At 38.7% G+C, this 16,626-nt stretch overlaps 1 protein-coding gene across 3 annotated transcripts in view; it reads left to right on the top strand.

The window, feature by feature from the left end:
* The window catches only part of zgc:162879 (ras and EF-hand domain-containing protein), a 61,749-nt gene extending 46,396 nt beyond the window's left edge, over positions 1–15,353 (top strand). For all 3 annotated transcript variants that reach the window (XM_039773324.1, XM_039773325.1, XM_039773326.1), the window contains 4 exons: positions 3,262–3,376; positions 3,504–3,617; positions 6,490–6,566; positions 14,384–15,353. In XM_039773324.1, the coding sequence (XP_039629258.1) occupies positions 3,262–3,376; positions 3,504–3,617; positions 6,490–6,566; positions 14,384–14,486 (409 nt within the window). In that variant the 3' untranslated portion in view covers positions 14,487–15,353. The remainder of the gene's footprint in view (positions 1–3,261; positions 3,377–3,503; positions 3,618–6,489; positions 6,567–14,383) is intronic.
* Positions 15,354–16,626: the final 1,273 nt, after the last annotated feature.

The raw sequence follows: 16,626 nt of genomic DNA, 5'->3' as shown, positions 1-16,626 counted from the left end.
ATTTGTCTAATATTGTCTAATGTCTTTTTGAAAACGTAAAGCAAATGAGAAATTACCTGCAAGTTATTTAGCATAAATATGTATTGAGAGTGCCAGTGACGCTAAGAATAGAGAACGTTTCCTCTTCAAAACACAATTCACACACCCCATGTTGCAGTTCACTGAAATGCCTAATATTTTACCTCAATAGCATATTTAGTATATGTGGTTATGTGATTAAATGCAATTCTTAGTTTTGTTTTACCCTTTTCACATCCACATTCTTAAACATCCCAACCAGTTATAATTAGCGTAACTTATAACCTTTACTATTGGTTTATTGCTAGCAAAAATACTGTATAAAGCCAATTATCTGTATTTAATGGGTGTTAAGTGGGGAACTGAAATTAAAGGTACTGTATGACACTGCTACACATCATAGATAGATAAATAGATAGAACTTTATTTGCTCCAGGGGTAAATTTTACTTTTTACAGAAGCTCATTAAAAATAGATTGTGTGTTTTATGTGTATGTTTGTTTATCTGTGGTCTGAATACACACCAGAATGGTTTAAAAATGAAGAAAATTTAAAAGGAATGAAAACGTCTAACTTGGCAGTCACAGTCATCGTGAGGCATCATGCAGACGTATTGCTGTTGGTATAAAGAAGCCCCAATAGTGTTTCTTGACACCCTTCATGCTGAATAATTTGTTGGCTGAAAGTTGTCAGTGTTTTTGTTTCAGAGAGATGATGTGCAGAATTGTTCATAATGGTACTCAGTTTTGTTTTAATTCTCTCCTTTGCTATGAACTCCAGGAGGTGTGGAGTACAACCTAAAACTGAGCTTGCCCTGTTAATTAGTCTGTTGATTCGGTGGGCCTCTCTTGAACTAATTTTACCAGCCCAGTACGCTACAGTGTTAGAAAATCACACTGGCCTTCGCACAGTTATAAAAGGTGTGAAGGATGTCATTTCCCACGTTAAAGGAATGCAGTCTCCTGCCCCTTCTTATATAGTTCCTCTGTGTTTCAAGACCAGTCCAACTTGTGATTGATGTGGACCCCCCAAGTACTTGTAGGAGTGGACCACCTCTACATCTAGTCCTTGAACAGTGACCGTACATAGAGACTCTTTGGTGAGGTGAACGTTAGTAACTAGTTCCTTGGTTTTGTTGATGTTAAAATGTAGACGATTCTCTTTGCAGCAATAAACAAAGTTATCCACCGGACTCCTCTCCTCAGTCTCATCCCCATTAGCAATACACCCTATAAGTGTTGAATCATTTGAGAATTTCTGCAAGTGACATGACCTGGTGTTATATTTATAGTTGGAGGTGTACATAGTGAACAGGAAATGCAGACAGGTCTGTTCCTTGTGGTGCTTCAGTGTTGCTCACATCCATATCTGAGCCCTTGTGTCTCACTAACTGTGGTCTGCTCGACAGATAGGTCATTACCCAGGACACCACAGGCTCATCCACCTGCGTATCTCTGTGAGTTTACCCCTTAACAGAGATGGCTGGGGGGTACTGAAGGCACTGGAGAAATAAAAAAAAAAAACATTATCCTCACAGTGCTGCCTGCCAGTTTTTCCAGGTGAGAATCAGCCTTGTGGAGCAGATCAATAATTGCTCCTCCTCTCTGATCTGTGTCTGATAGGCAAATTGCAGTGGGTCCACGTAGTCTACCATAAGAGGACCTCGTATAGTCCAGGACCAGTCACTCAAAGGTCTTCATGATGTGAGACATAACAAATAAAGGTGAAAGAAAAGGCAAAGAAAGGTTCTTTTTATTTCCAGATGTTTAATTATACTGTACTAGCCAACCCGCGGCATAGCATACGCCGCATAATCAGGCCGCTTTTTAAATGATTTTTAAGCACAGAGGAAAAAATAAACATTTGAAAAATCCGTAATTTTAATAAACCACCAAGAAAAGTAACATTGCAACAATGCACGCTACGAACCAACATACAATTGTCCGTGACTGAAAACCGGAGGAGCACCGTCGCGCTTTGTCCTTCCAAAGCGAAGGACGGGGTTGAACGGCGCTCGTTCAGTATGCACTGCCCGCTTATGTGTCCGCCCCCAACTCCCTACCTGAGTCGCTTTCGTCTGTGTACAGTCCACACGCACCTGTGAGTCACGTTGACTGGTAATTTTCCAAACACCGCCTCAGTCAATTTCCACGTTGATTTTTCATTGTTCTTTGCGGTTCCAGCTGCTTTGTTTTTATATATAATCCATCAAGTCACCCGACCATGGGGGGCTTTACAAAGGGCAGGGACGTAATCAGTGCGAGCGTATGACCCGCACGTACTGGGAATTTCTCGTTCGTGGGGAACAATTGGAAGCCACGGTCTCCATCACGAATGGGGTTCAACGGCCTCCCCGCGCCGGGTAGACACACGTTGATCCATTCAGTGCAGCGCGCATGCAGTACCGGACATACAAGTGCATCACAGACCTGTTAATGCTCAATCTCACGTGGCTGAAAGCCACTTGTCCCTCTAAGAATTTGGATACCGACCGCTGTTGGGTCGTCTAACTATTTAGCAGGCGGGAGTCTCGTTCGTTTTTGGAAATAACCAGCCAAATCGCTCCACCAACTAAGAACTACCATGCACCACCACCCACAGAATCGAGAAAGAGCTATCAATCTGTCAATCCTGTCCGTGTCCGGGCCAGGTGAGGTTTCCTGCGTTGAGTCAAATGAAGCGAAAGGATTCACACCTGGTGGTGCCCTTCCGTCAATTCCTTTAAGTTTCAGCTTTGTAACCATACTCCCCCCTGAACCCAAAGACTTTGGTTACCCGGTTGGCTGCCCGGCGGGTTATGGGAATGATGCCGCCGGATCGCCTGTCGCGGGGTCTGCATTGGTGAAGCAGGTGAGACGGTAATGAAACAGAGGCACAGGGCTTATTGGTTTTTAAAGACTGCTTCCTTCATTGGGTTTTAACCAATGCACGGAATGAACCAACACACAATCGTCCGTGCGGCGCTCAGGGTGGAACGGGAGGAGAGGAGAAAGGACATCCACTCCGCTCCCTCTGTCATGCTAGTCTGCTGGTTTCTCGTTCAGTATACACTGCCTGCTCATGTGCCCACCTCCAACTTGTCACTCGAGTCTTTGTACCGTCCTAATTCTAATGCACATCTTCTTTACAAAATAATGTGTAGAGTTTTTTCTTTTTATGATATAAGTTAGATGTTTTTATTTTGCATCAGGGTGCTGTTCTGTGCCTTTGTTCAACTTGTTGAGTTAACTTTCTTTATTTTAGATTTCGTAGTATTGCCAGGAACTATTTTCGAAAAGCCCATGGTGTTCTACTCATGTATGATGTAACTTCTGAACAAAGTTTCCTTAACATCAGAGAATGGATTGATGCCATCAGAGTGCGTACCACTTTGTTTTTCATGCTGTTGCTGGATATTTTTTAGTTTTCTATTTTTAAAGAATGTCTAGCCTCTAGTTTACCTTTGTATCTCGGGAATCTTATGTGTTTATTTGTTATTTCTCCAGGAATCCACCGATGATCCGATTCCAGTTATTGTAATTGGAAACAAGACTGATTTACGAGAAGAACTGCCAGAGTCAAGCTGTGTTCACACCACACATGGGGAGAAGTTAGCTATGGTATCAAGATTTTAGCATCTAGTTGTTTTGGGTTTTCAGAAGCACAGGACTGAACTGAACTGAACTTGGACTATATTGCCAGGCAATGTAATTGCTTGAAATTTAAGTTGGTGTTGCAGCCACGGATAGAGAAAAAGTAAAACACCAAAAAAGAGTGCAATATAGAACATCTTCATAATAATGTATTGAACATTAGGAACAAACAATTAAACAACATGAAAATACTTAGAATGGAACCTCAAATAAATATAATTTACGTTGGATAGCATTGTTTGTAGATTTGGGGAGTCAAAGCTGAATCAAATTTTACTAACTACTGTTTACATGATAAATTGGTGGTTGTCCTCTGTGACCGGCAGTGGTGTGGACATGATTTCTGATTGTATTGCTTGCTTGCTTCCTGACTACAGGTTCTTAGTATTGTCCAGTTTTAGGCCTACAATCCTGCCCGGTGTTCAAACAACATGCTGCAGTTTACATTTGGCAGAGTGAGTAGACGCTGCCAAACAAGACTGCAATGAAGAAAGTAAGGATACGTATAATGAAAGGTCTATAGAATTGTGTTAGCTCTAAATAGGACAGTTTAACATTTTGATGGAAGAAAAAGCATGCACTGTTGAACATTTTTTGATAAGAGGTTATGTTTTCGACTATGGAAGAATATTTCGGACAAAATTAAATAAATAAATAAATAAATGCGTAAATAAATAAAAGTACTGTGAAATGTGAGCATAAATAAATAAATGTGTCATGAAATGAGAGCATAAATAAATAAATGTGTCACGAAATATGTTTTTCGTTGCTTATTTATTTATTTCATTTTGTCCGTAACATTCCTGCAAACCGTCATGAAATACGACTTGAAATAAAACTGTCACTTTCACTCGTCAAAGTTGAGAGGGTGGGCTCTAACACGCCCTCTAGTTACTGATTGGTGAATCGATAGCACAAATTAATTAGAAAATGCTTACTACTGCCGATGAAATGGATTCTGCCGAAGATATTACATATTTCAGAGAGAGAATTGAAGATTTATCGGAAGAAATTACAATGTGGGCGACCCTTTTAGATTCCGATATAGATGAAACTATTTTTTAAATTATCGAAGAACAGGTGGAACGGACTCTACTACACTCCAGTTCAGGTGATGCAGTACCCTGCTCTGGACGTCCATCCTTTGACATTCCAGCTGAGTCAATAGAACACCTTCTGTCATGCGGTTTAAAAGTATGACAGATTGCAGATCTATATGGTGTATCGGAGAAGACGATCACAAGGCGAATTAGCCAGTTTGATATACAATAAGCTGCAACGGCTGCATTAGTTTAGGTACTTTGAAATGGAATGCCCAAAGCAGCTCCAACTAATATTTTGAACTGAGTATTTGACCCTCGTTTCACGAGTATAAAGTCAGGTGCATATTCGCAGCTACTTTTTCAAACAACTGTACAGCTCTGATCAGTGGCAAAGTTGTTCAGTTCAAAATATTAGTTGGAGCTGCTTTGGGCATTCCATGTCAAAGTACCTAAACTAATACAGCTGTTGCAGTATACCCCCATATATCAAACTGTCTCATTCACCTTGTGATTGTCTTCTCTGATACACCATATAGATCTGCAATCTGTCGTACTTTTAAACCGCATAACAGAAGGTGTTCTATTGACTCAGCTGGAATGTCAAAGTATTGGACGTCCAGAGCAGGGAACTGCAACACCTGAACTGGAGTGCAGTCGAGTCCGTTCCACCTGTTCTTCGATAACTTCAAAAATAGTTTCATCTATATCGGAGTCTAAAAGGGCCACCAACATTGTAATTTCTTCCGATAAATCTTCAATTCTCTCTCTGAAATACGTAATATCTTCGGCCGAATCAATTTCATCGGCAGTAGTAAGCATTTTTTTAATTAATTCTTGTACTATCGATTCACCAATCAGTAACTAGAGGGCGTGTTAGAGCCCACTCTCTCAACTTTGACGAGTGAAAGTGACAGTTTTATTTCAAGTCATATTTCATGACCGTTTGCAGGAATGTTACGGACAAAATGAAATAAATAAATAAGAAACGAAAACATATTTCGGACACATTTATTTATTTATGCTCTCATTTCATGATACATTTATTTATTAAGGCTTCATTTCATGATACATTTATTTATTTATTTATGCTCACATTTCACAATACTTTTATTTATTTGCGCATTTATTTATTTATTTATTTTTGTCCGAAATAGTCCTCCATATTCGGCTGAGATCAGAGTGGGAGTGCCTCGCTAAGAAATTTACATGATTTAAATGCTACACCACATATAACCAGAAGGGTAGGATGGGATTGGCCTAAAATATGCAGCCATTTCTATAACTTTAATGTATTTGGGTTCATATTGTTGCAGACATAGCACTGATCAACCATCACCTAATATGGAACCTAATCCTGATATGGTATTGGGCTTATCGGGGTAATGTCATTGGTAAACTTCAGCAGTTTCGCGGATAGGTCACTAAAGGTGCAGCCTTTTGGTGTACAGTTAGAAAAAGGAGAGGAGACAGAAGAGATGCCAGAGGATACCCTGACTCACTGTCTATTATCTATTTCTCGGAAGGTTAGCGCAAGCCCAGAGGCATGTGGTGTAGGCCAAATTTACAGTGAAGGCTTTGCCATGGAGAAGCTCTAGTATGATTGTGTTAATTGCTAAAATCCACAAAACACAATCCTGGCATAGGGTACCTGGAGAAGTTCATATGCTGCAAACGTGAAGAACCATCTTGGTTTCATCTTCAACTGATTTGTTGGCACGATAAGCAAACTGAAGGGGGGTCAAGAAGACTTTTTTTATAAATATTCTTTATTTCAAATATTATCATTTCATTTTCAGGCATATGGTGCTCTCTTCTGTGAGACAAGTGCAAAAGAAGGTACCAATGTAGTGGAAGCCGTCCTTCATCTTGCAAGGTACAAAATTTATGTGAAAAACATAAAAAAAGGTTTGTAGTTAGTTCTCTGACTCACTGGTTCTCTTGTTCATTCCAATCCAGTGAATGAAATTTTCTGATCTGATTGGCTGTAAAGGAAAGATTTGTATTTTTACATGGGTTTAAGTACAAAAAACTCTTATTGTTTGTTTATTCTTTTGGATTGGTTTTCTTCTGTGGGGTTACTCCATTATTTGTATCCAAATGCTGATAATTAGCAAAGAGTGGAGCAGACACTGCTGCAGATGACCCTGACAGTTAAAGTGGTGTAGCTCCTTTAGTGTCACATCCACTTGTTGTTTAAGCAACAACTTAAACAGCCAGTACATTAAATGTGAGGTCAGCATATTAAAAAGTAACTTAAAGCAAACAGTTTCATGCCTGTGTAAGACACTCATGTTTGTTTATTAAAAATATTAAGAAGCCAATCTTTCTTCTGCACTGACATATAAAGGTAGAAATTAAGAAAAGCAGCATGTGCAGTCCAATTAAATGTTTTAGCAAAAACTTGCCAGAAATGAAGCTTCATTTTTATAATAATAATATTCTTATCAAAGCAGATGTTTTTCACCTTAATAAAAGGAATAGCATCTGTGTGCCCCTGGTTGCTATGTCTTGGCCATTTAATACTGTACTTTATATAAAAAATAAATCAAAACCTTAAGCTACTCAACAACACTTATTTTAAGAAACAGCAATGTGGTGCAAAATTTTATACTTTAGTTTACTGAAAAATTTGATTTTTTTTTTGGCGACATTATGTTAATGAAGCTATACCTATAAAATAGAAATAAAATTAAATAATTACTTGTGATTATACTCTAAAACCTAATCTGGATCACAGGAAGTGGTGTTCCCTAATCCATCTGTGGTTCTTACCCACTGTGGCTCCACTTTGTGCTTCAGCTTGAGCTATCCGGTCGCATGCGCCAGCTCTTTTCATAAAGCTAGTAATCTAAATTGTACAAACAACACCAATTTAAAATGTATACTTCAAAAAAAGGTTCTTTGACTTTAGAGACATGGTCAACTGCCTGTTTTTCTACATGAAAACATAAAATTTTACAGGCTGTTTCACTGGCAGCAAGACTCAGCAATAACAAGTTGGTGATTCAAATCAAAATCCAAAACTGTCACATTCTTCTCCGTTTGTTTTGAAAAATGACTCTTAAAATAATATGGTCATTTAATAAATTTCGTAATTTTTAACCATTTAACTATGTTAAATGTTACTTATATATATATATATAATATATATATATATATATATATATATATATAAAGCCATTTCAGGTGACTACCTGTTGAAGCTCATCGAGAGAATGCCAAGAGTGTGCAAAGCAGTAATCAGAGCAAAGGGTGGCTATTTTGAAGAAACTAGAATATAAAACATGTTTTCAGTTATTTCACCTTTTTTTGTTAAGTACATAACTCCACATGTGTTCATTCATAGTTTTGATGCCTTCAGTGAGAATCTACCAATGTAGCGGTCATGAAAATAAAGAAAACACATTGAATGAGGAGGTGTGTCGAAACTTTTGGCCTGTACTGTATATACGAGTATATCGTGTGTGTGTAATATATATATATATATATATATATATATATATATATATATATATATATATATATATATATATATATATATACACACACACGTGGACAAAATTGTTGGTTCCCTTCAGTCAATGAAAGAAAAACTCAAAATGGTCACAAAAATAACTTTATTCTGACAAAAGAAATAATAAATAAAAATTCTATGAAATTTAACCAATGAAAGTCAGACATTGATTTTCAACCATGCTTCAACAGAATTATTTAAAAAATAAACTCATGAAACAGGCCTGGACAAAAATGATGGTACCCCTAACTTAATATTTTGTTGCACAACCTTTTGAGGCAATCACTGCAATCAAACGATTCCTGTAACTGTCAATGAGACTTCTGCACTTCTCAGCAGGTACAGTATTTTGGCCTACTCCTCATGAGCAAACTGCTCCAGTTGTCTCAGGTTTGAAGGGTGCCTTTTCCAGACGGCATGTTTCAGCTCTTTCCAAAGATGCTCAATAGGATTGAGGTCAGGGCTCATAGAAGGCCACTTTAGAATAGTCCAATGTTTTCCTCTTAGCCATTCTTGGGTGTTTTTAGCTGTGAGTTTTGGGTCATTGTCCTGTTGCAAGACCCATGACCTGCGACTGAGACCAAGCTTTCTGACACTGGCCAGCACATTTCTCTCTAGAATCCCTTGATAGTCTTGAGATTTCATTGTACCCTGCACAGATTCAAGACACCCTGTGCCAGATGCAGCAACATAGAGCTGATGTGCCTTGGCAAGAAGTTCAATTTTTGTCTCATCTGTCCATAGGACATTCTACCAGAATCTTTGTGGCTTGTCCACATGTAGTTTGGCAAATTCCAGTTTGGCTTTTTTATGATTTGTTTTCAACAATGGTGTCCTCCTTGGTCGTCTCCCATGAAGTCCACTTTGGCTCAAACAACGACGGATGGTGCGATCTGACACTGATGTTCCTTGAGCTTGAAGTTCACCTTGGATCTCTTTAGAAGTTTTTCTGGGCTCTTTTATTACCATTCGTATTATCCGTCTCTTTGATTTGTCATCAATTTTCCTCCTGGCCACGTCCAGGAGGTTGGCTACAGTCCCATGGATCTTAAATTTCTGAATAATATGTGCAACTGTAGTCACAGGAACATCAAGCTGCTTCGAGATGGTCTTATAGCCTTTACCTTTGACATGCTTGTCTATAATTTTCTTTCTAATCTCCTGAGACAACTCTTTCCTTCGCTTCCTCTGGTCCATGTTGAGTGTGGTACACACCATGTCACCAAACAACACAGTGACTACCTGGAGCCCTATATATAGGTCCACTGACTGATTACAAGATTGTAGACACCTGTGATGCTAATTAGTGGACACATCTTGGATTAACCTGTCCCTTTGGTCACATTATTTTCAGTCTTTTCTAGGGGTACCATAATTTTTGTCCAGGCCTGTTTCATGAGTTTATTTTTTTAAATAATTCTTTTGAAGCATGGTTGAAAATCAATGTCTGACTTTCATTGGTTAAAATTTCATAGCATTTTTATTTATTATTACTTTTGTCAGATTAAAGTTATTTCTGTGACCATTTTGAGTTTTTCTTTCATTGACTGAAGGGTACCAACAATTTTGTCCACGTGTGTGTGTGTGTGTGTGTGTGTGTGTATGTATGTATATGTATGTATATATATATATATATATATATATATATATATATATATATATATATATATATATATATATATATATATATATATATATATATATATATATATATATATATATATATATATATATATATATATATATATATACAGTGATACAGTGATCCTTGCTGTATCGCTTTGACTTTTGCGGTTTTGCTCTATCGGATTTTATATGTAAGCATATGTAAATGTATATTATGGATTTTCCGCTGATTCATGATTTCTGGACAATGGGTCTTTTAATTTATGGTACATGCTTCCTCAGTTTGTTTGCCCAGTTGATTTCATACAAGGGACGCTATTGGCGGATGGCTTATAAGCTACCTAATCAGAGCACGTATTACATATTAACTAAAACTCCTTAATGCTAAAAGATATGCCTCCTGCGCGGTGCTCGATTGTTTGCTTGTCTCTGCCTCTATCTCACCCTCTCTGACATTCTCTGCGCCTGACGGGAGGGGGTGTGAGCAGAGGTGCTGCTTGCACAGAAGCTGTTTGCCTAGTGGATAGGGACGCTCCTCTAAGAAATGCCGCTTTATCGAGGTGCGTCCAAAAGCACACTTATTGATTTTTGATTGTTTGCTTTAATCTCGCTCTCTCTCTCTCTCTCTCTGACATTCTCTGCTTGACGGAGGAGATGTGAGCAGAGGGGCTTTTGCACAGAGGCTGTTTGCTTAGAAGATACGGACGCTCCTGTAAAAAATGCTGAAAGGCTACCTTCACATTGATCCCTTCATTGCCGCTGCTTTATCGCGGTGCTTGCATACTTAAAAGCGCAACAGCCCTATTGATTTTTCATTGTTTACTTTACTCTCTCTCTGACATTCTCCGCTCCTTACGCGCACTTTGAAGAGGAAGATATGTTTGCATTCTTTTAATTGTGAGAAATAACTGTCATCTCTGTCTTGTCATGGAGCACAGTTTAAACTTTGACTAAAGGGTGTTATTTCATGTCTAGAGGGCTCTAATAATGTTAAAAAACGTATGAAGGTCGTAAACAGGTTTTCTATGCTCTAACTGCGAAAATATTAGATTTATAAATAAAGAATCCTACTTCGTCGAAATTCATTTATCTGTCTGGAGCGGATTAACCACGATAAACAAGGGTTTACTGTATAACTGTGTGGAGAATATTTATAAACAGTGTGGGAGAGTTTCTAAGGGCTTAAAATATATAAAAATAATCATACAAACATATGGTTTCTACTTGCGGATTTTCACCAATCGCAGGGGGTTCTGGAACGCAACCCCCGATCGAGGAGGGATTACTGTGTATATATGTATGTATGTATGTATGTGTATATATATATATATATATACTATTATGAACGATAGGGGGCGCTCTCGCTCCCTTGAACCCCTGTCCACGACTCCCGACACCAGGTAAAAGTCCTCAAGTTGACTATTTTTATGCCACAGTGTACAAAGCACACTCTCCACCACAATACTCATATAAATCACCATAAATCAATAATACACAATCCTCCAGCTCCCAGACGCGTTGCCACCCTTCCAGCCAGCTCAGCTCGCCGTCTGGGAGCTCCCACAGTTAATTTATAATCCATGACCCGGAAGTGTTCTCAATCCCCAGTCCATGTGATCCTCAATCACTTCCGGGTCAGGTAAAAGTTCTTTTCTTCAACCCGGAAGTCCGTCGCTCTTCCTATGATGAACCTCCGGGTCACAGGGCACGAAAAAGCACTTGGTCCTCCCTGCAGCTCCCTCCTGTGGCCCCCACAGCATCCAGCAGGCCTTTGCATAAAAACTCCATTGTCCATGATGCCCTGCTGGTCTTCTGGGGACCTCCATGCTGCAAGGAGAGCTCCACCTGGCGGCTTGGGGGTATTGGCCGGGATAAATGGCCGGCCATCCTTCACAGTATTCCCCCCCCCAGTGACGAATTATTATTCAGAGCGGCATGCCCCGAGAGGGAAGTCTTCCTCCAAGAGGACGTCCTGGTTGAGCCTTGATTGACACAAATATCAATATAATATGTATGTCTGTCTGTCTGTCTGTGTGTGTGTGTGTGTGTGTGTGTGTGTGTGTGTAAAAATTAAGGGAACACTTTGAAAACACATCAGATCTCAATGGGAAAAAGAAATCCTCCTGGATATCTATACTGATATAGACTGGGTAATGTGTTAGGAACGAAAGGATGCCACATCGTTTGATGGAAATGAAAATGATCAATCTACAGAGCCCTGAATTCAAAGACACCCCAAAAATCAGAGTGAAAAAATTATGTGGCAGGCTAGTCCATTTTGCCAAAATTTAATTGCAGCAACTCAAAATTGTACGCAGCACTTTGTATGGCCCCTATGTTCTTGCATACATGCCTGACAACATCGGTGCATGCTTCTAATGAGATGACAGATGGTGTTGTGGGGGATCTCCTCCCAGATCTGGACCAGGGCATCACTGAGCTCCTGGACAGTCTGAGGTGCAACCTGGTGGCATTGGATGGACCAAAACATAATGTCCCAGAGGTGTTCTATTGGATTTAGGTCAGGAAAGTGTGGTGGCCAGTCAATGGTATCAATTCCTTCATCCTCCAGGAACTGCCTGCATACTCTCACCACAGGAGGCCACTGTACCAGCATAGGGTCTGACAATGGGTCCAAGGATTTCATCCTGATACCTAATGGCAGCCAGGGTGCCTTTGTCAAGCCTGTAGCGGTCTGTGTGACCCTCCATGGATATGCCTCCCCAGACAATCATTAACCCACCACCAAACTGCTCATGCTGAATGATGTTACAGGCAGCATAATGTTCTCCATGGCTTCTCCAGACCCTTTCACTTCTGTCACGTGCTCAGGGTGAACCTGCTCTCATCTGTAAAAAGCACAGGGCACCAGTGGTGCAACTGCCAATTCTGGTATTCTATGGCGAATGCCAATCGAGCTGCATGCTGCTGGGCAGTGAGCTCAGGGCCCATTAGAGGACATGGGGCCCTTGGGTCACCCTCATGAAGTCTTTCTGGTTGTTTGGTCAGAGACATTCACACCAGTGGCCTGCTGGAGGTCATTTTGTAGGGCTCTGGCAGTGCTCATCCTGTTCCTCCTTGCCCAAAGTTGCAGATACTGGTCCTGCTGATGGGTTATGGACCTTCTATGGCCCTCTCCAGCTCTCCTAGAGTAACTGCTTGTCTCCTAGAATCTCCTCCATGCCCTTGAGACTGTGCAGGGAGACACAGCTAAAATGCAGTTTTTAAATGATGGTTTTTATTATTTAGGGAGAAAAAAAATCCAATATATGTATATATAAAAAAACTTGTTAAAAATCCTCTCCATATACTTAGTCTGGACTGTAGTCTAGATTAACTACCAGCAACCCTGTGGTCTGCTCGTAACACAAGGTATGGTACCACTGTGGAATATATTTTAAGAAAGTGATGTTCTCGTCAGCAGTCCCTATGTAATAATAGTTGTCCTCTTCTTTTTCTTCTGTAAATATTCCTGTTTTTTATTTTTTGACTAGACTCCTCCAATAGCGTTTTCAGTGATACAAAAACAAGGTAGAATGCAGCTCATTATATTTTTTGGAAGAAGCGAGAAAAGTTAGATAAAAATAGATAAGAGAGAGACAAAAGTAAAACACTATTGAAATAATGGTAATTAACAGCACCAAAAAAAACTACTTAAAAGGTTTTCGTAGGTGATAATCACGACTGCACAATTTTAGACAGCTTTGATCTATTTTTGCTAAGCAGATGTTTATGGGATTCATGAGTTATTCAGAGCTTTAGAAGTAATACAGTGAATGGCACATATGTGTTATCTTATTCAATTATTATCTGCAGCATTTTGACTACAAAGTGGTGCAGTGGCTCCAAATGTTGTCCCAGCTTTCCTCTGTACTCCACAAGTTCTTGGTTACATACACTAAAAAGTCTTGTGTTTATCCTTTACCCTATCTTGCTTTGGCGTTTGCCCCTGAATGTTCATACTGTACCTAAAAGGATCTTATGTTTTATTTAGATATGGCATCACATGTAACTTGTACTAGGAACAATACGTCTGTGGGTACAAGTGTCAAGTAAACCTTTGTATAAATACTAAAAGTGTAAATCCCAGTGGACTATTAATTCTTTATATGTATAGCTCACTAACTGTAAGCTCTTCAGCAAGTTGTTCAATTATTGCAGAATTTAAGAGTGGGTAAATTTCACGATACATTTTCAGCACAGATGTTCTGCCTACCATGTGCTGCAGTTTACAGATCTGGCACTGAAAATGCAAAGCTATCAGACCTGCTCAGGATAAATGTGAGCAGCAAAAACTCTTATCTGTAACATTTAAACATAATGTAAATGGGGTGACTTATCATTCAACTGTTGTCTTTGAAAAATTCAGATAATTCAGCATCACTTTGTTTTATGTGTGAACTTAATTTTATATGTATCACTACATTTGTAGGGAAGTGACTTATTTTTTCAGCTTTAATAAATTGTAAGTAGAAGTTGTAGTTAATGATCATCACCTGGCAGTACTCATCAGTTTTATTCCACAGTGTTTTTTCTCTTTTTGTTACTAGGGAAGTTAAAAAGAATGTGGACCTCCACCATAATGTGGAGCCGCCAATGAAACTCAGTAATCCAGAAAGGACAAACCCTCTTCCTAACTGCTGTAAGCTCTAGAGAAATGTTAACCAACTTAAGATGGTTTTAAGAGCATTATGGAATTTTTGGCAGGATCCAAAAACCAGTGTTTGTGTGTGTGTGTGCGTGTGTATGTGTATGTATGTATATAATATGGGTGTGTGTGTATATATATGTGTATATATAAGTACTTAAATGTGTGTGGAAACTTCACAGCCATGTGTGGTCGTTCATGACAGCTGGGATCATATGCAGAACATTTTAACTTTCATTTTCCCTTTTTACCTGCAACAAGCATTTTTTATTATTATTTTTTCTTTAGACTTCTCCATAAATTAACTAAAAAATATTCCCATGCATGAATTTAGCACTGCACTTTCAGATTAACCTCAATTTAAAGTATTCTTCACTTTCTGTAGTTCAGCACAAATTTATGAATGCCATTTTTTCACCTGGATTTGCACTATTACTGTATCTTCTTCACAATCTGTGTCACCTTTACAATTTTGACTTTGAAAGTGACACCTGTGCTAAAGCATGCCACATTTATTACACTTTTTAACAGAAAACTGATGCCATTTAAAAATTCAAGAGCATCATAAAAAGTGTCAGCTCCTATTGGAGATACAGTATTTTACCTATTTTAATAGGAGACCATATGTATATTTTGTGTATGTATAATAAAGGGAATTTGTCAATAATGTACATGTTAAAGCTTAAATTTGTAAAGTTATATTTCAACATTCTTGGAGATTTTTATGAAACAATTTGTTACAATGTATTTCATCACAATTTGTGATTTTTAGTAATAAGTTTGAAATTTGGTGTTTAAATCAAAAAGAATAATAAATATGTTACAGTGAAATGTTGCTGGGTACATTGTATTAAAAGTTTATTTTTGCTAAAGGTGTCTCCTTGTCTGCTATCTTTGCTATTTCTTTGTTATTTTGTGTATTCCAAAGACATAGAAATTGACATATTTGTCATTGTTTCTGAATGTATGGTTTATGAGTAAAATAAAAAATGAATTTAAACCATTTAAATTGGAGTTTTCAGAGACAATAATATTCTCCACAAGAGTACTGTTTTAATAAAGGCATGCATTGTTCTTTTTTTCTTCCTCCTTCTTCTACTAATGCAAATGCAAACCCCATCTGTTTATTTCCTCAGATGGTTTATGCTGCTGTGTCACTATCTCCATAGTCTTAAATTCAAATTGCATAACCAGGCCATACACACTGTAGTCTACATTACCCCTGGCACCCTAACCTCTCAATTGAAATGTCACCAACCCCGAAAAAAGTAATAAATACATTACTCATTACAGGACAGTGTTTGGCACTGGTGCTTTATGGATCCAGTGTCCGAAGATCAAATCTCAAGGCCAGTCAAGTAAAGTTTGCACATTCTACCTGTATCTGTTTCCTGAAAGGACTGTAATTTTTGACCCAAATCTCCAACGCCTTTGGTTAAGTTAACTTACAGGTCCAAGTTGGCCCCTTGTGAGTCCAAGTGTGGATGTCTATGAGTGACTGGGCAAGGCAAAGAACTTGTGCCCTCTCCAGGGCTGGCGAGAAATGCTCCAGCCTCACTGACTCTAGAATGGTTTAGGCAAGTTTAAGAATGTTTACTTTATGCACTGACCTTTTAAATATGGTTTCAGACAGAAACTTATTTTATATGGGACCTTTCACAATGATCTTAACTGAAGTGGCGTTTCTTTAACAGGTACGAGTTTGATTCTTTTTTTTTTTTTTTTATTTAATATATAAAGTTTCTTCATTTTGTCATGATGTCCGACAATTTTCCTCTTACACTTTATCTTCAGGTTATTTTAGAGTAAGAAGTGAAATCTCACTAACTTCATAAACCCACCCAGTGACACCAGAACAGTTAGATAGGTTGTAGCTAAACAGGATAAATAATCAGCCTTACACAAAGCTCAACTTCATTTTGCAATTTATCTTTGGCAAATGGAAAGGTCTCCTGACTACTGCATGCTTAATGACGCCTTGTAAAAGAGGTATAAATTGCTGCATTGTGGAAAAAGGTGGCCAAACATGTTGTTAATATTTTCCAGTGTCAAACATAACCAGTACTATTCCACACACTACGGACATGCACTCAGTATTAGTATTACAGTGATCCCAAGCCCTATTGCTGTTCAGCTATCGCGCCC

Source organism: Polypterus senegalus, chromosome 12 (assembly GCF_016835505.1).
Source record: "Polypterus senegalus isolate Bchr_013 chromosome 12, ASM1683550v1, whole genome shotgun sequence".
Classification (NCBI taxonomy): domain Eukaryota; kingdom Metazoa; phylum Chordata; class Cladistia; order Polypteriformes; family Polypteridae; genus Polypterus; species Polypterus senegalus.
This window is presented reverse-complemented; position numbering and strand designations above follow the sequence as displayed.